The 25,075-nt window shown below is 34.6% G+C and overlaps 1 protein-coding gene across 1 annotated transcript in view; it reads right to left on the bottom strand.

The window, feature by feature from the left end:
- LOC147075915 (uncharacterized) overlaps positions 1-25,075 on the bottom strand; it is an 86,897-nt gene that overhangs the window by 8,062 nt on the left and 53,760 nt on the right. The window contains exons 3-4 of the mRNA XM_085942244.1: positions 2,843-3,111; positions 1,007-1,531 (exon numbers count right to left, since the gene is read on the bottom strand). Coding sequence (XP_085798370.1) covers positions 1,007-1,531; positions 2,843-3,111 — 794 coding nt within the window. The remainder of the gene's footprint in view (positions 1-1,006; positions 1,532-2,842; positions 3,112-25,075) is intronic.

Here is a 25,075-nt window from a genome sequence, read left to right as displayed (position 1 = left end):
CAAAAATCTCTATGATAAAACATAGAAAACTTAATAAATCAAATTTTAATAGTAAATAATTATGACCATAAAATAAAATTATGTAATAATGAGATTGGATCCTTTATCAAATTCACATTTTATAACATTTCTTTACAATAAAATTGCAAGTTTATCTTAAAAATAATTTTTCTTTTTAATGTTTTCAGATACATATTTATTAATTAATACAGTTTTGTATGTTTGTGTATGTGTATTTTGTAAATTATGTAAAAAATGTCTCAAATTGCAAGCTTCGTATTTTTCCGCTAGATGTCACTGGTAGGTAGAGAAAGAAATTGTTGGGTGGTGAGTAATGGGAGTAGTATTTATAGGCATCGTTGTGTGGAAGAAGGGTATACAGGTATGTAAGGCTTAGCACTACACCCCGAAGCATCCGGTCAGGCGCACACACAAGGGGCGAGGATTGTTCGGCACCCACCCTCAAGAACAAAAAAACAAATTATTTAGGTGAATAGAACTAGACTTCTTCTTCCTCATCAGGGTCATGTCCGGGATGATTTGACTATCGAATAGCCTCCTCAACGGGTTGACCCCTCTTCTATTGACATTCTACAACACGCAAGGCTTGTGCCAGTAGAGTTAATGATTTGTTGCAGATTGAGGCATCGAATTTTTGCTTAAATATTCTGACGCAACTTGTTAGAACGGACAAGACAAATGGACACTAACGATACTAATAATTACAGCCATTTGATGACCACTTGCGAATGCGACAGGTTGCAGTAGGTGAGCATCTGCAGTTAACGCTGGAGCCCAAGTGTTCATCGCTAGACTAAAAAAACGGAGTGTTTAAGTATGAGGAATGTTCCTGGAAAAGTGGCACTTGGTTTCGACTAGAAGCTATACGAAATAGGCAGTAAATAAAAAAAACAATCTGTGTGCGCGCCTGACAAACACTAATATATTTTATATATATTGTTTCAAACTATACGTAAATGCTTATAAGACATGTACTCAAGCAAACCTTATACACACTGATGATATATCCAGTCGTTGGAGTATGTGACCTCTTCACACCTCCTGTCAGGTCCTGGAAAGGCGGCCTGCAGATGGTGGCAACTTCGCTGTACAGATCAAGAGTGTGCGCTGCTGTATATCTCATGGACCTCGGATCAAACTTGGTCAAGGATGCTCCTCTCATGTTGTTATAGAAGGCTAAAGGGTCAGTCTGCTGACTGTTTATGACGTAATATGCGATGAATGGAAACTCAGCGTTCTTTTCCATGTTTGCGAGCAGCATTCCTCCGACTGCTGTGTTGGCGTGTGCCACGTCCGTCAGCAACTCGCTGGCTGCAGTTCGCTGTTTGTGCAGCGGTCTTGCCATCGGGGATTCCAGTATAGGGTCTATGGCTTCTAAGGGGCTCATAAGGTGTGCCAGGATGCACAGTTTGGGGTCTGCGACTTCAAGGACGCTTAGGCCGTTTGAAGAGACTACTGATTTGTTCGGTGTTGACTTCTCGCCGGGGCATATCGGTTGCGGTACAGGGAACTGGAAAAATAAAGTTAAGCTTACAATCCGATGTGGATCTTGGCCGCCCCAAGAAGATTTGTCCAACATCCATTTCTCGTCGATACCTCAACTGATAGGCTCATACTCTGGGACCAAACACACATTGAAAATGGCATGTATACGCTACAATATTGTCCCGCTCAAAAAGCCTTATCGCCTACAGAGAGACTTGAAAATCGGTACACAAGTATTGATGCAGTGATAATGTATATTTTATTAGAATTTGGGGGCGGTCCGATACTGCGAATATGAAAAAAAAAATTTTTTAGTTCTATAACAGACCATGAGGCCCAATGACAGTAGTGTAGTGAAACAGTATCATAGTAATAGAAGTGAAACAATCACAAACACCCAGGTATTGAGAAAATCACATAAATATAGTGACCTCACCGGGAATCGAACCCGGAGCCCCAAAATATCATAGTTTCCCAACTATCATGGTTGCAGATAATTTAGGCAATGTATGGTATATTATTTATATGTAGACACAGTGTCAAACTTAAGTAGACTTAGAATGCGGTCGCTCTTCAATTTTAGTTTCAAATTGTCAGACACATACACCAAAAATCTTTAAATTGACATACACACTATCCACTGAGAATTAAAACATTTCAACGAAACCTTCTCTCAAGCAGTGGTGGTTTTAAGTACCCACGTAGAGCTCTAGCGCTGACATGTTTGGAGGCACCCTTTTGAAAATCTTGACTGATAAACCGCCATTACAATATAGATTACATATATTACGACGAGCATTACAATACAATAACAGTTATTTTGTCAGGATTTTTTATGATAGTTTAAAATTATGTGAAAGCATCGTTTGGGTCATGGAAAATCTCCACTGCACTAAAAATTTGTGATATTTGAATTCTATCTTTTATTCGCCGCCCTTTACAATATGTCGCCCATATGCAACGTATGCCTTGTCTACCCACACGAGACGTGACTGCGTAGATATTGTACTGATCACTACCAGAGCCGAGGTCGCCAAAGCATGTATGTTGCGTTAGGCCATGGACGAGTTAACTCGTGCGATCTAGTAAACGTCATAACTTCTGAATAAACTGTTTGTGTATATTTTATAAACAATATTTATCATTTTAGTGTAAAAATATTCACGATAAACTCGAGAAACATGTTGATTTGGTAAGTTTTCACAAACATTTATCATTCTATTCCTATTTCATATTGTTTAAGGGATGTCGTTTATTCCAAAAATAGCTGGCCGACAAGTGTCCATCTAGTAAAAATTGGCTGGCAGTGAAAATGTATATAATGGAAGGTACATACCGGTACTCCAGCCGGTAGAAACCTATCCAAACTGTGCACAGGTATGATGAAGCAATCCCGGTCCAGCGTGGCCAGCGATAATGGCTGCAGCCTGGCGGCGGGCGGAGCTCCAGTCCCTGTAACGGGAGTCACGGCGCCTCCTCGACCTGCCGCCGTGGCCCATTTGGGGAGGCTCACTGAAGGTCGTCTTGTGACTAGGGGTTGCGGCGGTTCTGGGTCGGCGGCAGCTGATGCGTGCCCTAATGCACTGCTTACTGGGCCGCATTTTTCTGAAAATAATAAATTATAGTATTGTTAATATTATTAAATATTATATCGAGTTGCAAGGTCTAGCAGAACAGCCGGCTCTTAGGTAATTATTGTTGTTTAAATTGTATCTATATGTAAAGTCACTAATTTGTAGTATTCTGATATTTTTCACTGCTGTCAAAAAGGCTAGGCGAAAAAAAAGTCGTTGCCATTAAACCTACTCTCAAAATTGTATTACTTTCTTGTCGTACCTTAAAAAGTGCCGCAGTGCATGGTGTGATACGGCGTACTGAATACGTACAAGTTTCCGGACAAGATATAGCAGATATGAGGTACCAAGGAACTCAGAAATAATGGGAACTGAAATACCTAACGGGTAAGGAGTAGCATGTAACCGATCTCGAGTAAGGAAGAATCCGGGATGATAAACTTAAACACGCGTCAAGAATACGTTATACATCGAATGTTATACATCGAACAACTGCTCTCGGTTTATGCATTGACGCTCATTTAATATTGGTGTATTACACACACTATTGCACGTGCATAATGCGTGTTTCATTTTCTTAGGACACTCACACATTCAAAACCCTGTATCAAAATGTAGCGTATTGAATATAGCCTATCGGAATTCTATTTATTATCTGCTCTGTGGTAGGTACCTATATGCGTATTTTACAAACAAGTAACGTCACCGTACTTAAATGTGGAGCATATTGACTTCCAAATAATAGTGGAGACTTCATAACGGACTTCTATTTTACGAGAATTTGTTAAGCCGCTCGTTTAAAACACAATCACTGCTAAACTTTTAATTACCACATTTAAATAACACGTTAATTATATCTAATGGCCAACGACTCCAAACGCGCCAGTCGCGGTGTTAGCACTAAATGAGTTAAACAATTAGGTATATATTCTCGATCCAAACACACTCATTAATATAAATAATAAAATGAATATGATTCAACCGCGAGAATTGAATCCGTGACCCACAGAAAAGAAACCGCTTATATTGACGTCTAGTACATGGTGGACGCAAATGTTCTTACACCAGATACCTATAATCTATGCTGAGCAGGTATTTATATGAAATTATGATAAGCAGTTAATACTTATAATATTATTGTTTTTCTGGAGTTTAAGGTAGGTATTGTAAATTTGAATTAATGTGTCGATTTTAGTCATATTCGTGACTGTACAGGCCAATTGCCGTAACCCTCACTTTTCACCAAAGTGACATTTTGATGGTAATGGACTTATTGCATACTCTTACACGAACTGGCCAAGTATCATAAATCCAAACAAAATATTTCATATCAAAATAATTCAAAACTATTTTTTAAGCGATTTGTAACTTGACAAAAAATATTCCAGCCAAATGCTGTAACCCTCTCTAAACGTAAGCCACAGGGTACGTACAGAGTACGCCACTCAATTTATAATAAAAAATATATAAAATAATAAATAAATATTATATAAAATAATAAGTAAATCCAATGCCCACAGTTTTTTTCACTTCCTGAACAATTTGATATTTAAGGGTTACGCTACTTGGCCTGTACAGTGACGAATTATAATTTTTAATGATTATAATATGACATAGGCTATTTTTATAGAGAGAGCCTAAATGTTTCAGCGATTTTGATGTTATGTAAGCCACATAATATTAACTAAGTTAATTTAGTAGATCGTTGTACGAGTATATAGGAGACCTCATGTTTGAAGTATCAGCCCGTCTCGAAATTGAACAATAATATTATAATAATATGGTATCTGTATCTGTGTACCGAATTTCAAATCTCTTGGTACAAGAGAGATATGAGATATGAAAAAGCCGTTGAAAGTTTAAATACAGATATAGGTATATTGAGGTACCCTCCACCCCCCCCCCCCAATGAATGAGACCTCCCGTGCTTCATTTGTTTCCGCGGGAAAAACTAAATTCAGATACTGTTTGAACAGTCCTCCTATAGCGTTAATTTAATATAATATACCTAGATATTATATAAAAATTGTGTCTCACAGAAAAATAAATAATGTAAGTTTCTTACCACTTATTGGCAAAGTGTGTATATTCATAAATCCAGCAACCCAGATATAAACAGCGCGAAAAATATGCCGAACACGATTTTGAAAGTCGAACATGTCAACTAATACAAATTACTAAGTCGGTACTGCGATCTACCTAAATTATGTATGTGACTGAGTACAGTACAGTAAAATGTGGTTAAAACCAAATAACAGAGTTAAATACTTAATATAAACTTAACGGTAACACACGTCTTGTCCTTGATAAATTTCGATAAATACTCAATAAACAATAATATAAACATGGCAATATTTTAAGTAATTTTCTAAACTTGTTTGGTAAGAATTATATGTGAACGCACGTATTTCAAACACATATACCAATGGCAGACTGTTTGCTTGCGGCGATATAGATTCGCAATAGGATATAAAAGTAATAAAATTATTATAAATAAGCAATAAAATTTGTTGCTAGTGTGACTTGAGCATTGATTTACTGATGTACGAGTGTCTACATAGTCTACAAGAATAAAAAGGCCTCTGCAGAAGATTCTGCGTATGGACATCTAAATCTGCGTATACTATACACGTGTCGTCTTTTCGTAAACATACGAGTATAGTTGAAAAATAATTAAAATTTTTAAATTTTCTGTTGAATTATAATATAAACTTGACTTAATAGCATAAACGATCTAAAAAAATTGTACTTGATAGAAATACTGAATAAATATAGAATACTGAAATGTCATTTTGACATTTCATATTAATTTCCATAGTAACGCACGTATATATTAATAATTTAGTTGCTAGGACCCAGACCCTTAGCAACCAATAATAGTGTTTTACTTTTTACGAAATAACTTTTCATACAAAACAGAATTAACTGAAAATTAATTCAATTCTACTTAAAGATTGGCTAAAAGTATTAAAAGAATGCATTGGCATCTTTTTTTTATAATATATTCTAAAAGTTTAGGGAAGTTTGTTAAAAATCGATTGCAAGATTTGTACTGGATAAATAACCACCGGACAACCAAGAATACGACCTTATAAAAACGTTGTAATAACATTATCTGAAAGGGTTACATGTAAATTGTCCGTATTACATTTTCACCGTAACACAGTATAGTATACGGCCATCTCTATTTTCATAGCCGATTTTGGCAAAATTCATGTATTCAAGAATGAACACCTAACCTAACTTATCCTAACAAATAATCCAGTATATCGGCTATATTCAAAATTTGTTTGTTGCTGGCTTCCTGTAAAGTGTAAACCGACAAGAACCTTTATTTAGACATGAATTTTATGTCAGTAGGTAGTAATGCCTAAATCTCCAATCGACAGAGTTGGGAATATAATGATATTATTGTAATTGTAAATGAGTCAAGGCTAGACCATGATGCACAGCGAAACAAAGAAAAAGAAAGTTACCGCTATCTGTTTCTGGGCGGACGAAGGGTCGAGAGTGGGTACGGTCAGTCGGTTACCTACCCTTGAGCCTCTTACGTCGCCTCTAAATACGATTTGCTACCTTTTTCGCGCCAAAGCGTGCGTTTACAAATGTTGTTAGTAATTAACTGTTACTTGTCAAGCGAAATATACTTAATGTCCCTGAATCAGTGTTTTGTGTTGTGTTAGTGGAAAAGTGTAAATCAACACCCTACGTAAACCCCTACCCCTCAGTAGGTAGTATAAGACCCAAGAGGTTGGACGGTCTTTAATATACGACAATATATTTCTGATACAACATTTCACGGTGAAGTGTGATACGGTGAACTGCATACTTACAAGTTTCCGGACACGTTCGTAAACATATTAAAATATAGTTGAAAAAAATAACCATATCCAAAAGAGTGCATATTACAAAGTTGAGTAAAGTAATGTAATTACTTGATTATCAAGGTATGTGCCGGTTGCTTGAATACAGAAAAAATAGTAAGTATGGGAAAATAATTTCGAAAAAATATCTATAATTATTTATAATCGATTTTTTATGCGGCGAACGTGGTGGGTAACAAAATCAAGCAAGTGTTATTTATCTCCTTCCGTATTTACCCCGCCTGCTATATAAAGCTTCTCACCACTTCAACTATAGACCTGCACTTACACTCCGATTTTCAACACCTGTCTGCAGGTATAATTATTACAGGTGCTCACCTAAGCGATGTGTCACATCCAAAACTGATTTCCGAATGCACGTCGCCAAACGGTAATAATTATTAGGTTCATCAGTATCCGTTTGTGTCGCCCCCGTTGTCTTGTCTTTTAGTTTGTTGCGTCTGAGTATTGCAAACGTTGACTGCCGCAGATAGTTTTACCAATTCATGAGTTCCACTGATACACGCCTTGCGTGTCGTAGAATTCCGAAAGGCCAATCCGTCGAGAAGACTGTTCGACAGCCAAATCAAAAGACTCAACTAATTGTATTTTTCCGTTTCTGGGTGGAAGGGTTCCGGACCCGAAAATATGGATATCAGTTGAAACAATCAATGGAAATATAATTAACCATTGTGGTTTAATTTCTCGGTTTATTGAGAGAATTTTTTTCTCCTGTATGGCTTTGAGACATGGCATCTTACTAAGCTTCAAGAGTCTCGGCTTTTGAGCTTTGAGAATCGATGTCTCCGCCGAATCTTAGGGGTACATTGGTACGACCGCGTTACAAACACCCGAGTTCGTGAGCAGACACAACAGCCTTCGGTGACTGAAGTTATCACAAAGAGACGCTTTACGTGGCTGGAACACGAGTTCCGTTCCAAGGGTTCTATCGCCGTGGCCGGCCTTCCCTCACCCTGCAGCGGTGCTACAAGAGCGACCTACGTGCTGCAGGTCTGACATGGCGGGAGACGCAAGAGTTGGCGATGGACCGAGGGAAGTGGCGCCAACTTGTGCTTGCCCTGTGCCCCAATGTTGGGACGTGACAGGGTGGAAGAAGAAGATGAGAAAAATTAAAGTCTGAAGTTCTTTTAATATAACTAAAATTTGTGGATTTGTGGTTTGCGTATGAATCATGCCAATGTACTGTCTGGGTATGAAGATAGATGAAGCAGGGTAATGCGAGAGTACCGCCACGGAAGTAACGAGGCATGGTATGGTCATACGGGCGTAAAAGGTCTGGTGGTCAGCCCACCGACCAGCCGTTGCGTCGAGTTGCACCGACCGGGCGTTGTCATAATGTGGATGCACTTGTTCGATTAACTCAAAACCAACTAATCGCACGTGCGAACGGGGTTGACAATTTGTTTTTATAATACCATTAAGAGTGAAAGTGAAACGGCAAATAATTTTCAACTATAGGTGCGACGAAAATTCCGACTGGCTGCCAATCGGAGAGTGAAAGTCGAGCTGTGAACACGTCAATTTGTTTTGTGATGGCGTCGGGGGAATTAATTCTTAAATCGTGTAAAGATGACTAGAAAACGTTACCCATTTACTTGAAAAAGAAAACATGTCAATGAATATATTATTATTATTATTATTAGTACTAATAGAACAATAAACATAACATTAAATGGACGAATGTTGAATTTTTATGACAAATTATGTTTTGTTCTGCACGCGTCGTTTGCACAATCTTCGCGTCGCGTAGTCTGATCGTTTTAGACCGTGCCCCAGCTGAAGTATAGCGAAGAGGTAACAATTTTTCATTGGCCAGCCAATCGGTTAACTAATTATTACATTAAATTCAATTTATAAGATAGCGAAAGGATAAACCGACGCATTTAGAATTTGCCCTGCTCACCATACATTGTTAAATAGTATATGTTGCCATTCTACTTTTTTTTTATGATGCTGTAGGGTCAGAGTGTTATGGGTGAAGAGGTCGTGATTTGGTGGTTGCTCCGATGGATGGGGGAGCGAGTTTTATCTGCAGCGTAAAATTTATCTACAGTCGGTAAAAAAGTTTGTTAAAATATGTACTTATGATACTGTTCCGAGGTCCGAATCTCGGTAGAATGAGATATTGTACGGAGCGATATAGAGACTGAGATACTGACAGAACGGGAACGTATATTCGAGTGACATGGGCAATGAATTATGATCCGCTATTTATTGATGTACACACGACACAATCAAAATAATATCTTTAAAATAATATTTAGGAAATAATTATTGTAATTGAGTCAGTTACTACCTATATGGAGTTTACGTCGTAGGATATAGCTGACTATGTGGAAAAATGGATATCCCGGAAATAATAATTATTGCAGTCAGCTATTTACTGAGTTTGCCATAATTGGATACACTGGAAGTGGATATTTAATATTATCGCCGATCAATATGCTGGCACGGGTTGAGTTATTTATTCCCATAATACTATCATTACCTACTTATATAATATTCATAGAATATTATCTATGATTCAATAACACGACAATATAATTCATTTTGTGTGGTGTTAAGTTTACAAAACGATAATAATATTAAGAATAATGAAGCATACATCAAACAAATGAACAATGAGTATTTGAATTGCACGTTCGACTGACGTGTGTTAGCAAATGGCTTTTTAGTTAATGCCAAAATACACGCTCTGAAAACTTTACAAGCATTCAATAAAAAGCTTCAGGGTTGCCAGATAAAACAATAGTTGGCACAATTCTACTAAAATTAAACACCATGCATGGTTAATACGTGTCCGGAAACTTGTACGCATGCAGTTCGCCGTATCACACTTCACCGTGAAATGTTGTATCGGACATATACGACCTTACATTAAAGACTGTCCAACCTTTTTGGGTCATAGGTATAATATGGGCATAAAGGCGGCTCTCATGGTGCAGTGGGTAAGGCGCTGGCCTTCCGCTCAAGAGTTCTGGGTTCGATTCCCGGTGAGGACTCTCAAAGCCTGGGTGTTTGTGATTGTTCAAAATTACTAACAAACACCTTGTACGAAAAAGCAAGGACATGGTTATTAATAATTCTAAAAAAAAAAACATATTCATGTCTAAATAAAACACGGTTCTTGTCGGTTTACATTTTACAGGAAGCCAGCACCAAATAAATTTTGAAAATAGCCGATTTACCTACTGGATTATTAATTGTTAGGTTAGGTTAGATTTTCAATCTTAAATTCATGAATTTTGCCAAAATCAGCTATGTAGATTGAATTAATGATCATATTATTGAATCTAAAAAAATTGGAGACCGTATAGGTATGTACGATCATTTGTTTCCGATAAGAAAGCTCACGGCGATTTGTGACACGGGGAAATGTTTTACGTACAAGCTACATATTGTTTAATAATATTATGTATATTGTATATTATACTTAATTCATCGATGACTAAAAATTACGATAATCAAAAATTAATATGAAACGTACAGCTATTCTGACAAGCAGTACTTAGGGAACAAATTCAAATATTTAATATACTCGTACATACTTAATACAATGTGTTTTAATAGGTACGTTTTAATTGCATACAATTTTAGATACAATCAATCAGTCGACTCCACAAACATTATATATTGATATATTAATTGAACTGGACGGTGTTTACGTTTTAGAACTCTATTATAAAGTTTTTAAACCTACATACTATATTGTCAAGATAAATCCTGAAAACTGAATTGATAATGAAAGGATAGTATTGCTGTATTAATTTATATATTACTAAGCACATGTTATTGTTAGTTAGATCCCGGGATTTCAGGATTACATTTTGACAATCCCGGGACTGGTCCCGGGATTGGCATTTGTTTTCATTGTTCATATAAAAATTTTATATTTACAAATAACATTGATAAAATCGGTCAAAAATAAATCTAGTATAATTTATACTTTTATTTAAGACATTTATTGTTAATATTGTATACGTTTAATCTTGGAAATACATAAGTTTAATGGAGTAAATAATACTGTACTATAAATAATAATAATGTGAATTTAATAAGAGATTGCTGTTTCTGATAGTAAAGTTTTAATGAATGGGTTAGCGAGATTTAAAATAGTAAAGCAAATCATGGTGTACTTATGGCCTTTCCGCTTCATTAAACTAATTAGTCAGCCAAAAATGAAACTGCCGTAAAACGTATGAGATCATCTGTGGAATTACTTTGTTAATATTGCGAAGCATTGTTTTTTCCAATCTTTCTCATTTTTATTAATTTATGTGAAAAAATAAAATGAATCGGCAACTTACACATGGGTATAGATCAAACTTCATTCAAACTCAGTTTATTTCTAATGTAGTTATTTGTTATAAAAGGTATTTTTTCCTGTTATATTTTCGTTTTTATTTTATTTTCCATAAAAATTGATAAAAAAATCAATCCCGAAAGTTTCGGGATTATGTTTATCAATCCCGGGATTCATAGGTATCGAAAATAGCTAGGGATCCCGGGATTGGAATCCCTAATCATGACGAAGTGGCTACCCCAACGGAAGAGACCCAGAGGACGACCAAAAAGTAGCGCCGTGGAAGAAGAAGTACACATTATTATATTGAATAATACAATGTTTCTGCAAAAATGTATCAATAATATGTAAATATGTCGCCAGGAAATTGACTGACTAATGGAAAATTTTAACACAATTTTGAAAAAAACAAACAAAATGACAATGCGCAGTCAGTAAGTTAACTTGGAAAAGTTATAGTTAGGTTTTATCTCTAGACTCGCCCTATTCTAATGTTACCAAGGCGTTATACCTCGTTCGGTTTTAATTCGATGTGGGCAGTATTTTTAAAATATCAATCTAAATGTCACATCCCCTACGACTGAAATGGTGCGTCTACAAAGTAAAATATGACATTTGAAGTATGCATAGCTCTGTGAGAAATGTTCACCGCAAAAAGTATTTATAGAATATATTGCACTCTCGATTTTCTTCAGCGTCACGTCGGAAATAATTAATGGCCGCAAGTCGCAGGCATTCGATGAAACTGAGATACTTAATTCATTTTAAATAATATATTTTATAATAATATACGTACGTACTCACATGGTGTATTTGAGTAAGTATCTACATCAGTGATCGCCAAACGGTCGCTCGCGAGCTACCGGTAGCTCGTGTAGGATATTTTATCATAATATTTATAAATTTGACATCACATTGAAAAACTATCGGTAAATGTGCCGCAGAGGTAGACATGCGATTTTACAACTTTCTTTTTAGACCAAACCAAACCTAACCTAACCTAACATAACCTACCCCAACCTAACATTACCTCATATAATTTTAGTTTGTGATAATGGTGTATCAAAATATATGAAAATTTCAAATTTTCAATTAACGATTATTAGATCGAAAAGCCGATGATGTGTCGACAGAAAAAGGTATTTATTATAATTGTCTACATGGAATAAACTGTTTTCGTACAAAAATTTTATAAAAGTTCGTGTCCACCTCTGTGGCACTATTACCAAAATATCCAGCTGCTGTATCGTCGAAAATTTTCAAGAAGATGGCCCTTCATCAAAAATGGAATAAAATTGATAGAATTTCAATGTGATTTGTCGCTTAAGAGTGTTGCCTCAACTATATAATCTGTATGTCCTTTCGTCCCAACAGAAAAGTATCAAATTTTAGTTCGAATTGCGCTCAAAATGAAGGCATTGTTTTGTTCTACCTACTTAGTGAATCAGCGTTTTCCACTATGAAGGTGGTTAAAAGTAAATATGGAAACAGACTCGCAGATAATTGCATTCGGATAGGAGTGACAAGGTACAAGAATTGAAAAAAATGTGGAGTAAAGTGAATTCCATTCTTATCAATAATTATTTTTACTTTTACTCACACTTATTTCAAAATATTTATCAATTATTATTTTGTTTATAAATAAATACCTAATTAAAGTACGCATTTTATGTTTCATCGGAAGTCCGATGTTCTAATTAATCTAATTGATCTTAAGTAGTATAATAATATTATGTATGGTACAATAAAGGACGGTGATAAAATAATATAAAGAAGGAATGTACCTATAAGTAGCTCACCAGACAATTTCAATTTCTGAAAGTAGCCTTATTGAGTTTGGGGACCACTGATCAACAGTGACGTCCCATTGGGGGTAGGCAGGTCATGCGATACTTAGGGGCGGCACATTATAAAGGGCGGCAAACGAAGTAACGAATACTAATATTATAAAAGTACCGACATTTAGTTTAAAAAACAATCAACAAAATATGTACCTACTGTTTGGCTTCTGGGGCGGCTTAACCATTCGGGGTCTCTATTCGCAGCACCGATAAATTTGCCCCCCTCCCATAGAAAAAATACGTAGGTATCTATTTAAACTTCAAAACTTGGGTGAACCCCATGCTTTTAGCCTGGATGTACATTTCTTACCTATCCATGACATGAAACGATATGAAATGGCTCCAATATAGATTTGATTGATTATTTTCTTCTCTGTATTTTTGGGTTTTCTTTTAATAGTATCCGTGGTTGTTTATTATTTATAAAGACATTGCATCTTTCTCAAGAATTGGAAAAGTTTTCGGGGGGTGGGGTGTTGTGAGCATCGAAAAAATAGTAATTGCACATAATAAAAATAATAATGAAAATTTAGAATGGAGCATCCAAAGAGTTCAAACCATTCCTAAAATTGTTAAATTATACCAAAATCTTAAAAAGGGGCGTTTTTTCACAAATTTACTGTAGGTAAGTACAATATTTCGGGTCACGTAATACGTCAATGAAATACACATACAAAACAGCAGTAACCGTTTAAGTCGCTGTATCCAAGAGCCATGTGACTATTTGTATGCTTACAGAAATAATAACTTATATTTTAATTATTTTTTCGGGGCGATCCAGACTCCAACTACCTCCTCGTGCGTCTTTCAGCCAGTAGCCACACGGCAGTCGTTACGATTCAGTTATAATCCATTAAGATGTCAATCATGTGTTATGATGTACAAACAGTAGTGGCTCAGTATTGCAAACTTCCTGAGTCAATATTTATTATTAGACGATTTATATGAAGTGACCCAGTGGCTGTCAACGTGTCGTGCCAGTAACCAAGGCATTTTAATAGCTCGGCCGAGTAACTGACCCGTGTCTATTGGGTTTCCCGTGCGAATCTTGGCTATTATGCTGTAGTAAAAGTAGGTACTCAATACACAGGGTGGTATTTCTCTATCGTTACATATTAATTACAATACATAGAATAAATCAACTCTACTAATCTGGAAGATCTATTCAGGCGACTTGACTGGAAAAACAGTGGAATCGTCATTAACTCCGAAAGAATACTTACCTCAGTCACCTGCGCTTTGCAGACGACATTGTTGTCTTTGCGAATGACCCATAAGACTTTCGGAACACGATGCAGAAGCTTTCAAATAAAAGCTACAAGATAAATGTCCGGAAGACAAAAGTAATAATAAAGTGCTTTGCTAAACCGATAGTAAAATAGAACTGTGCATTTTTTGTCGGATTACACGATGACTAGTTCAAAATCTTATCCAAACGTTTTTGCCAGTCGCTTGCAGGGTATTCAATAGGAAATACCAAATACCGGTATTGGTATTTTCAAATGGTATCGAACAGAGTTGCCATTTGAGCGGGAATGTCCCGAGTTCAACAGACAAATCCCGAGTCCCGCATTGCCTCATCCCGACTTAACAAAAATTGTATATCTACAAAAATGTAGGTATATAGTTAAAGAGGCTCGCTTAATTTTTCTAGGCAGCCTGGCGTACAACATTTTCTGAATATGACTGAAGCATACGAGAAAAAAAACGATTATGAGAAATGGATAAGTAATATTTTTAATGATCATTCCGCTTGCAACCATTTGTATAAAATTGTCGCCCACATATTCTCAATTCCACATTCCAATGCAATTTACGAAAGAATGTTTAGTTCAATAAGTACAGACTGGAGAAAGGAGAGAAGCAAATTACTTATTAAAAACCGCAGTAGCTGAATTTGTGATCAAACAAAATTTTGATTACAATTTTAATGACTTTTGAAAAATTTTATCGAGCAAAGATGGCGAGCCTATTTTGAAACAAGCTAAAACTCGGAAAAATACTTTTAATAATGCGACAATGACATTGAGCTACTTAACGTGTCATCATCGAACAAGCTAACAAGCAGATTGTAAACAATCTACCGAGAAAAGTTGAAAACCGGTCTACTTTACACGTCTGCGCAGTATGCAGGCGCAATCTGATTTTTTATATGTTTTCTTCTGTATACAGATGTAGTTATCCAAATATCTTATAATTTAATTAAAATTATGTAGGTACTTTTTTTCTTAATTTCTTCTTAATTCTTTAACCTCTTTTTGTTAACCCTGTATTGGAATCACCAATCAATCAATTAATAAAAAAAGTGAAATCACAATACAAAAAATTTTGAAACACGCTGTGTGCCGTATTTTTTAAAACAAAAGAGGAAGATGTAACGAAAATAAACCGACGCCTAGTTTTAAAAACACGTTGTCTAATAAAATCTTTGTGATTTTTTTCTTTTGTAAAAATTTCTAAGTTTAATTAGCTCGGCGTATTTTAAAAGCAAGAAAAACAAGATGGAATCTCGACAACCGACACATAGATTGTATCGAACAGTGGCGACAACTACCTGTTGGGTGTATTTGAACTATTATAATGAAGAAAAAGGATAACAATACACATTTATACACTGGCATTGTGTTGTAATATAATACGTCTACAGCCGGTATTAGATCCGGAAAATGGTCAGGGTGAAAACCATTCAATTTAAATGCATAACAATCATATAAGATATCCAACGGTTCCATGACAAAACAGAATGGTGAGAAAACAGAACATGAAAAAACAGAACAGTGACAAAACAGAGCAGCGATAAATAGAATCATGACCTTTCAGGAAACATATAACATTCAATATAAAATTGTCGTATCTTTATTATGTTGATAGATTTTTAATAGCACAGATTTTCAATATGCCGTAAAAAATCAAATTATATAATTGCTACATTCCTAATCGCTGAAAAAGTCTCACTCGATGTTGCCAACCTAGGTATATCTCATCTTAATCAATCTAATATGTTCAAAATGATTGGGTATTCTATTGGGGATAATTCTGTAAAGATAAACAACGGAAATATAGCATTTTGAATATGCATTGTAATCTATCTATTAATAATATTTATTTGGCCAACGGATGCCTTTTTCAGCATTCTTGAATACGCTAGAATTAAACGTTCCCATATAAAAAGGGATGGATAATTTAATCCTTATCAGATTTTCCGACGGGAAATCTAGCAGCTGCATAATGTCGGTTTTTGAAAAAAAATGTATATATACCTACCTAATAAACAGTTGATGATTTCACTTAAAAATTGAAAAAAAAAAAAAATTATATATAAAACTGAGGTCATGGTGAGTGAGAATTTTTTATATCGAGATTGATTTTTGACATGTAGGTACCACATTGTCATGACTGGAATCATGTGCATACGATCAGATTATTTGACAGTTATCGACAAATTTTACATATGAAATAAATAAAACCATTACATTTTTCACCCCGCGGTGTCGCAATTGGTTCAATCAAACACATTTTTTTTTTCAATGTGTGTTCGATCCAGAGTTACAATCTACTTTGTCAGGCAAATCGCTAGCTCTTCGTAAACAAAGTTTGTTAATAATATGATAATAACTGAATACAATTATTATGAGCAGAGACGCGCCAAGGGTGGCTGCCGTTAAGGTGCCCGCCCAAAATTGCCACCCCCAAAATAAAAACATTTTTTTGTTAGAAATATGACATAATTACATAATAGGTAGGTATATATCGATGAATGGAACTTTAATTAATAGCTTGAAAGAGAATTGCGTTGGAGGCGACTTTTGTTCTTCACAAAGATCATTTTACTTATGTAATTGATAAACGTATATATTTTTGATAATATGTATCATTAAAAATGTTTTTCTTTAGACTTTTGACGTCCCCTGAATCCTGCCGCCCGGGTGTTTCGCATCCCCAACAACCCCGCTTGGCGCGTCCCAGAAAATGATTCGCGTTCGTTTGTTTTTACGACGCAAAAATGCTACCTAATTTATTTTTAATCATTCAGTGTTGAATGGTAGGTGTAGTATCGTAATTGTTGAGAGGTGTATTTTCAAAGTGAACTTATTCCACTACTTGACGAAAATGAGTTATGAATGCCAGAATTAATTTAAAGGATAAAATTTTGAACAAGTATTTTTTGTATAGAAGAATCGAATAGCATCCAATCCAGTAGAAAAATCAACTTAAAAATCGGTGTTCGTAACAAAGGTAACTTATTTCAATACAAAAGGCATGCGTAACATCAACACCATAATTAAACAGTTTTTAGGCTTTAAAGTCAAAAATTTGTTGGGGTGGAATAAGTTCACTTTGAAAATACACGCCTCGTATATTGATCACCACTGAAATTTTAAGTACTATCTACTTAAATCAATAAAAACACAATTAGGTATTCTTTTTGATAACAAAATATATATGCAAGCTTTTGAGAAACTTATTTAATTGGATTTGTTAAATTTGTTGGCCGCAACAGTGGAATAAATCACAATGTATCAGCTCAGTGAACTAGAAGTACAAATTGGCATTCGAAGAATTTAGGAGCTTTGAAAATATATGCCAAAAGCTCAAGGCAAAAAGCTTCTGTGAGAACATCGGACACTTATCTGATATATTTAAATGAGAAACACAATAATGAATAAAATACACATGACTAATTAAGCAAAGACGGAAAATAATGTTAAGCTTAGTTGAACATTATATTGGTAGATATTAATATTCATATTTTAACCCATAAACAGGCCACAGGAAGTTATTACAACAATAATTATAATATATCCTTTATTTTGAATTAATTATGTTTTTTTATTCAACGAATAATTCACAAGATTTAAGAATGTAACATTCCAATTATTGAACTTACTTTTTGAAAACACTTCTGAGAAAATATATTATAACCAATAAAAAAAACGGTTTGAAGAAAGTAAGACACCCCGTAGGAATCGAACCTGTATCTCTCAGGTTTTGCGCCCACGCACATACACCACTATGCTAAAGGTACCATACTTAATTACGACAAATTCTAACTAATGGCACTTATAATACTCTCTGAAGCGCTTTCTAAATTGAGATAATATTGGCTATCGGCTTTTGTATTTTATATCAAAGTAGGTATTACTTTAATTACTAACCGACGGCACGAATTACTCCAAGATACTTTAGTGTTGTAGCTTGCTTGAACTTGCTAATAATTTTTAATTAATTACTTTTTTTATTCAAAATACAAAAGGTTGATTTAAAATACAAAAGCCGTTGCCAATATTAGCTCAATTAAGAAAGCGCTTCAGAGAGTATTATAAGAGCCATTAGTTCAAATTTGTCGTAATTAAGTATGGTACTTTCAGCATAGTGGTATATGTGCGTGGGCGCGAAACCCAAGAGATACAGGTTCGATTCCTGTGGGGTGTCTTATTTTTTTCAAAAAGATTTTTTCTATTGGTTATAATATATTTTCTCAGAAAGTGTTTTTTTTTAATGATACATATCCTTTGTTTATAATAATGTACTTATGGAAATTTCAATTGGTATAAAAAAACTTCTGGAAAACTGTGTGGGAACGATTTTCCCATGGCCCTGATTGTGAGGAATATTATTAACCATTGATCGATAAAAGCAGACAATTTGTATATGGATAGGATATAACCATGACCTGATTTTGGGGCAATATATCACTTTGAATTAATTATCCTATAAAATGACTTTGGTGTTATTAAATAAATGTATTTGTAAATAATTGTACAATAAAAAAAATGTCGAAACAATGTGCGTCAGTTTACAAAAAATGGCCGAAAAGTGTTCAAGCTAAAAGAAATTCTATTTATCAGTACTTTGGCGAAGCGATAATTTATAATAATTAAATCAAAATACATTGTATTTATTTATGACTAGCGAGTACCCGGCATGCGTTGCAATGCCACTCAAAGAAAGAAATTGTAGTCTTTAATTCTGTTTATTGGAGTGCTTTTGGATACACAATATTTTTTGTTGTTCTGTCTGGTGCGTACACGAATACCAACGCGTGAGCAGGCTACAGCTGTTCATGTGAGAAGCATGGATTTTACAAATTTGGTATAGGAACGCATACAAATAGAAGAGAATATGGTTGTACCAATTCGGAAACCTTTGCGGGTGTACGCACAAAAACTCACCAAAGTTTGATCTCAATCGAATTCATGGTATAGGAACGCATACGGGACAGACAAACAAACATTCTTTTTATATTTATATATATGTAGGTAAGACATTAATATGAAAATAATGACGTTCTATATAGATTAAATTAGAGAATTGGTCATTCATTATAAATATATATATATATATTTATGATTTTACCGAGGCTATGACTTCTCATCTAGAAGAGGATCCGCCGATCAGGTCCTCACTCCGATTCTGTTAAAGAATTTTACAATTTCCCCAAGATTTTCCGTCTTACCCACCGTCAGGGCACCTTTCAATTCGTCGGCATTCTCAAAAATATCCGCAATTCGCAGCTGTACTCTGTGTCGTTAATATTGTACTGCTATAAATGTACATTGTCCTCCAAGACATCACATTCATCGCAGAGCTGCGAATCGCTTCTTCCAATGAGGACATCAAATCTTATACGCATTGTGTGTCCTGTTTTTAGCCTCAGTATCAGCTTAAGCTCATTTGTCTTTAAATGAGACTCTACAAACCAGGGCACCAAACGTGGGTATGGTAAAATGGACTTACTTCATTTCCCCTTTTCTAGAGATGCCCTGTGGTGAAAATCTATCATTCCATTCTAATCTTCTAATGTCCCGAGTTCAACAGACAAATCCCGAGTCCCGCATTGCCTCATCCCGACTTAACAAAAATTGTATATCTACAAAAATGTAGGTATATAGTTAAAGAGGCTCGCTTAATTTTTCTAGGCAGCCTGGCGTACAACATTTTCTGAATATGACTGAAGCATACGAGAAAAAAAACGATTATGAGAAATGGATAAGTAATATTTTTAATGATCATTCCGCTTGCAACCATTTGTATAAAATTGTCGCCCACATATTCTCAATTCCACATTCCAATGCAATTTACGAAAGAATGTTTAGTTCAATAAGTACAGACTGGAGAAAGGAGAGAAGCAAATTACTTATTAAAAACCGCAGTAGCTGAATTTGTGATCAAACAAAATTTTGATTACAATTTTAATGACTTTTGAAAAATTTTATCGAGCAAAGATGGCGAGCCTATTTTGAAACAAGCTAAAACTCGGAAAAATACTTTTAATAATGCGACAATGACATTGAGCTACTTAACGTGTCATCATCGAACAAGCTAACAAGCAGATTGTAAACAATCTACCGAGAAAAGTTGAAAACCGGTCTACTTTACACGTCTGCGCAGTATGCAGGCGCAATCTGATTTTTTATATGTTTTCTTCTGTATACAGATGTAGTTATCCAAATATCTTATAATTTAATTAAAATTATGTAGGTACTTTTTTTCTTAATTTCTTCTTAATTCTTTAACCTCTTTTTGTTAACCCTGTATTGGAATCACCAATCAATCAATTAATAAAAAAAGTGAAATCACAATACAAAAAATTTTGAAACACGCTGTGTGCCGTATTTTTTAAAACAAAAGAGGAAGATGTAACGAAAATAAACCGACGCCTAGTTTTAAAAACACGTTGTCTAATAAAATCTTTGTGATTTTTTTCTTTTGTGAAAATTTCTAAGTTTAATTAGCTCGGCGTATTTTAAAAGCAAGAAAAACAAGATGGAATCTCGACAACCGACACATAGATTGTATCGAACAGTGGCGACAACTACCTGTTGGGTGTATTTGAACTATTATAATGAAGAAAAAGGATAACAATACACATTTATACACTGGCATTGTGTTGTAATATAATACGTCTACAGCCGGTATTAGATCCGGAAAATGGTCAGGGTGAAAACCATTCAATTTAAATGCATAACAATCATATAAGATATCCAACGGTTCCATGACAAAACAGAATGGTGAGAAAACAGAACATGAAAAAACAGAACAGTGACAAAACAGAGCAGCGATAAATAGAATCATGACCTTTCAGGAAACATATAACATTCAATATAAAATTGTCGTATCTTTATTATGTTGATAGATTTTTAATAGCACAGATTTTCAATATGCCGTAAAAAATCAAATTATATAATTGCTACATTCCTAATCGCTGAAAAAGTCTCACTCGATGTTGCCAACCTAGGTATATCTCATCTTAATCAATCTAATATGTTCAAAATGATTGGGTATTCTATTGGGGATAATTCTGTAAAGATAAACAACGGAAATATAGCATTTTGAATATGCATTGTAATCTATCTATTAATAATATTTATTTGGCCAACGGATGCCTTTTTCAGCATTCTTGAATACGCTAGAATTAAACGTTCCCATATAAAAAGGGATGGATAATTTAATCCTTATCAGATTTTCCGACGGGAAATCTAGCAGCTGCATAATGTCGGTTTTTGAAAAAAAATGTATATATACCTACCTAATAAACAGTTGATGATTTCACTTAAAAATTGAAAAAAAAAAAAAATTATATATAAAACTGAGGTCATGGTGAGTGAGAATTTTTTATATCGAGATTGATTTTTGACATGTAGGTACCACATTGTCATGACTGGAATCATGTGCATACGATCAGATTATTTGACAGTTATCGACAAATTTTACATATGAAATAAATAAAACCATTACATTTTTCACCCCGCGGTGTCGCAATTGGTTCAATCAAACACATTTTTTTTTTCAATGTGTGTTCGATCCAGAGTTACAATCTACTTTGTCAGGCAAATCGCTAGCTCTTCGTAAACAAAGTTTGTTAATAATATGATAATAACTGAATACAATTATTATGAGCAGAGACGCGCCAAGGGTGGCTGCCGTTAAGGTGCCCGCCCAAAATTGCCACCCCCAAAATAAAAACATTTTTTTGTTAGAAATATGACATAATTACATAATAGGTAGGTATATATCGATGAATGGAACTTTAATTAATAGCTTGAAAGAGAATTGCGTTGGAGGCGACTTTTGTTCTTCACAAAGATCATTTTACTTATGTAATTGATAAACGTATATATTTTTGATAATATGTATCATTAAAAATGTTTTTCTTTAGACTTTTGACGTCCCCTGAATCCTGCCGCCCGGGTGTTTCGCATCCCCAACAACCCCGCTTGGCGCGTCCCAGAAAATGATTCGCGTTCGTTTGTTTTTACGACGCAAAAATGCTACCTAATTTATTTTTAATCATTCAGTGTTGAATGGTAGGTGTAGTATCGTAATTGTTGAGAGGTGTATTTTCAAAGTGAACTTATTCCACTACTTGACGAAAATGAGTTATGAATGCCAGAATTAATTTAAAGGATAAAATTTTGAACAAGTATTTTTTGTATAGAAGAATCGAATAGCATCCAATCCAGTAGAAAAATCAACTTAAAAATCGGTGTTCGTAACAAAGGTAACTTATTTCAATACAAAAGGCATGCGTAACATCAACACCATAATTAAACAGTTTTTAGGCTTTAAAGTCAAAAATTTGTTGGGGTGGAATAAGTTCACTTTGAAAATACACGCCTCGTATATTGATCACCACTGAAATTTTAAGTACTATCTACTTAAATCAATAAAAACACAATTAGGTATTCTTTTTGATAACAAAATATATATGCAAGCTTTTGAGAAACTTATTTAATTGGATTTGTTAAATTTGTTGGCCGCAACAGTGGAATAAATCACAATGTATCAGCTCAGTGAACTAGAAGTACAAATTGGCATTCGAAGAATTTAGGAGCTTTGAAAATATATGCCAAAAGCTCAAGGCAAAAAGCTTCTGTGAGAACATCGGACACTTATCTGATATATTTAAATGAGAAACACAATAATGAATAAAATACACATGACTAATTAAGCAAAGACGGAAAATAATGTTAAGCTTAGTTGAACATTATATTGGTAGATATTAATATTCATATTTTAACCCATAAACAGGCCACAGGAAGTTATTACAACAATAATTATAATATATCCTTTATTTTGAATTAATTATGTTTTTTTATTCAACGAATAATTCACAAGATTTAAGAATGTAACATTCCAATTATTGAACTTACTTTTTGAAAACACTTCTGAGAAAATATATTATAACCAATAAAAAAAACGGTTTGAAGAAAGTAAGACACCCCGTAGGAATCGAACCTGTATCTCTCAGGTTTTGCGCCCACGCACATACACCACTATGCTAAAGGTACCATACTTAATTACGACAAATTCTAACTAATGGCACTTATAATACTCTCTGAAGCGCTTTCTAAATTGAGATAATATTGGCTATCGGCTTTTGTATTTTATATCAAAGTAGGTATTACTTTAATTACTAACCGACGGCACGAATTACTCCAAGATACTTTAGTGTTGTAGCTTGCTTGAACTTGCTAATAATTTTTAATTAATTACTTTTTTTATTCAAAATACAAAAGGTTGATTTAAAATACAAAAGCCGTTGCCAATATTAGCTCAATTAAGAAAGCGCTTCAGAGAGTATTATAAGAGCCATTAGTTCAAATTTGTCGTAATTAAGTATGGTACTTTCAGCATAGTGGTATATGTGCGTGGGCGCGAAACCCAAGAGATACAGGTTCGATTCCTGTGGGGTGTCTTATTTTTTTCAAAAAGATTTTTTCTATTGGTTATAATATATTTTCTCAGAAAGTGTTTTTTTTTAATGATACATATCCTTTGTTTATAATAATGTACTTATGGAAATTTCAATTGGTATAAAAAAACTTCTGGAAAACTGTGTGGGAACGATTTTCCCATGGCCCTGATTGTGAGGAATATTATTAACCATTGATCGATAAAAGCAGACAATTTGTATATGGATAGGATATAACCATGACCTGATTTTGGGGCAATATATCACTTTGAATTAATTATCCTATAAAATGACTTTGGTGTTATTAAATAAATGTATTTGTAAATAATTGTACAATAAAAAAAATGTCGAAACAATGTGCGTCAGTTTACAAAAAATGGCCGAAAAGTGTTCAAGCTAAAAGAAATTCTATTTATCAGTACTTTGGCGAAGCGATAATTTATAATAATTAAATCAAAATACATTGTATTTATTTATGACTAGCGAGTACCCGGCATGCGTTGCAATGCCACTCAAAGAAAGAAATTGTAGTCTTTAATTCTGTTTATTGGAGTGCTTTTGGATACACAATATTTTTTGTTGTTCTGTCTGGTGCGTACACGAATACCAACGCGTGAGCAGGCTACAGCTGTTCATGTGAGAAGCATGGATTTTACAAATTTGGTATAGGAACGCATACAAATAGAAGAGAATATGGTTGTACCAATTCGGAAACCTTTGCGGGTGTACGCACAAAAACTCACCAAAGTTTGATCTCAATCGAATTCATGGTATAGGAACGCATACGGGACAGACAAACAAACATTCTTTTTATATTTATATATATGTAGGTAAGACATTAATATGAAAATAATGACGTTCTATATAGATTAAATTAGAGAATTGGTCATTCATTATAAATATATATATATATATTTATGATTTTACCGAGGCTATGACTTCTCATCTAGAAGAGGATCCGCCGATCAGGTCCTCACTCCGATTCTGTTAAAGAATTTTACAATTTCCCCAAGATTTTCCGTCTTACCCACCGTCAGGGCACCTTTCAATTCGTCGGCATTCTCAAAAATATCCGCAATTCGCAGCTGTACTCTGTGTCGTTAATATTGTACTGCTATAAATGTACATTGTCCTCCAAGACATCACATTCATCGCAGAGCTGCGAATCGCTTCTTCCAATGAGGACATCAAATCTTATACGCATTGTGTGTCCTGTTTTTAGCCTCAGTATCAGCTTAAGCTCATTTGTCTTTAAATGAGACTCTACAAAC

This window comes from Rhyacophila brunnea, unplaced genomic scaffold (genome assembly GCF_057557595.1).
Source record: "Rhyacophila brunnea isolate RB1 unplaced genomic scaffold, BYU_Rbru_1.0 scaffold_14, whole genome shotgun sequence".
NCBI classification, from domain to species: Eukaryota; Metazoa; Arthropoda; class Insecta; order Trichoptera; family Rhyacophilidae; genus Rhyacophila; species Rhyacophila brunnea.
The sequence above is the reverse complement of the archived record's forward strand: the minus strand, read 5'-3'. Positions and strand labels throughout refer to the sequence as shown.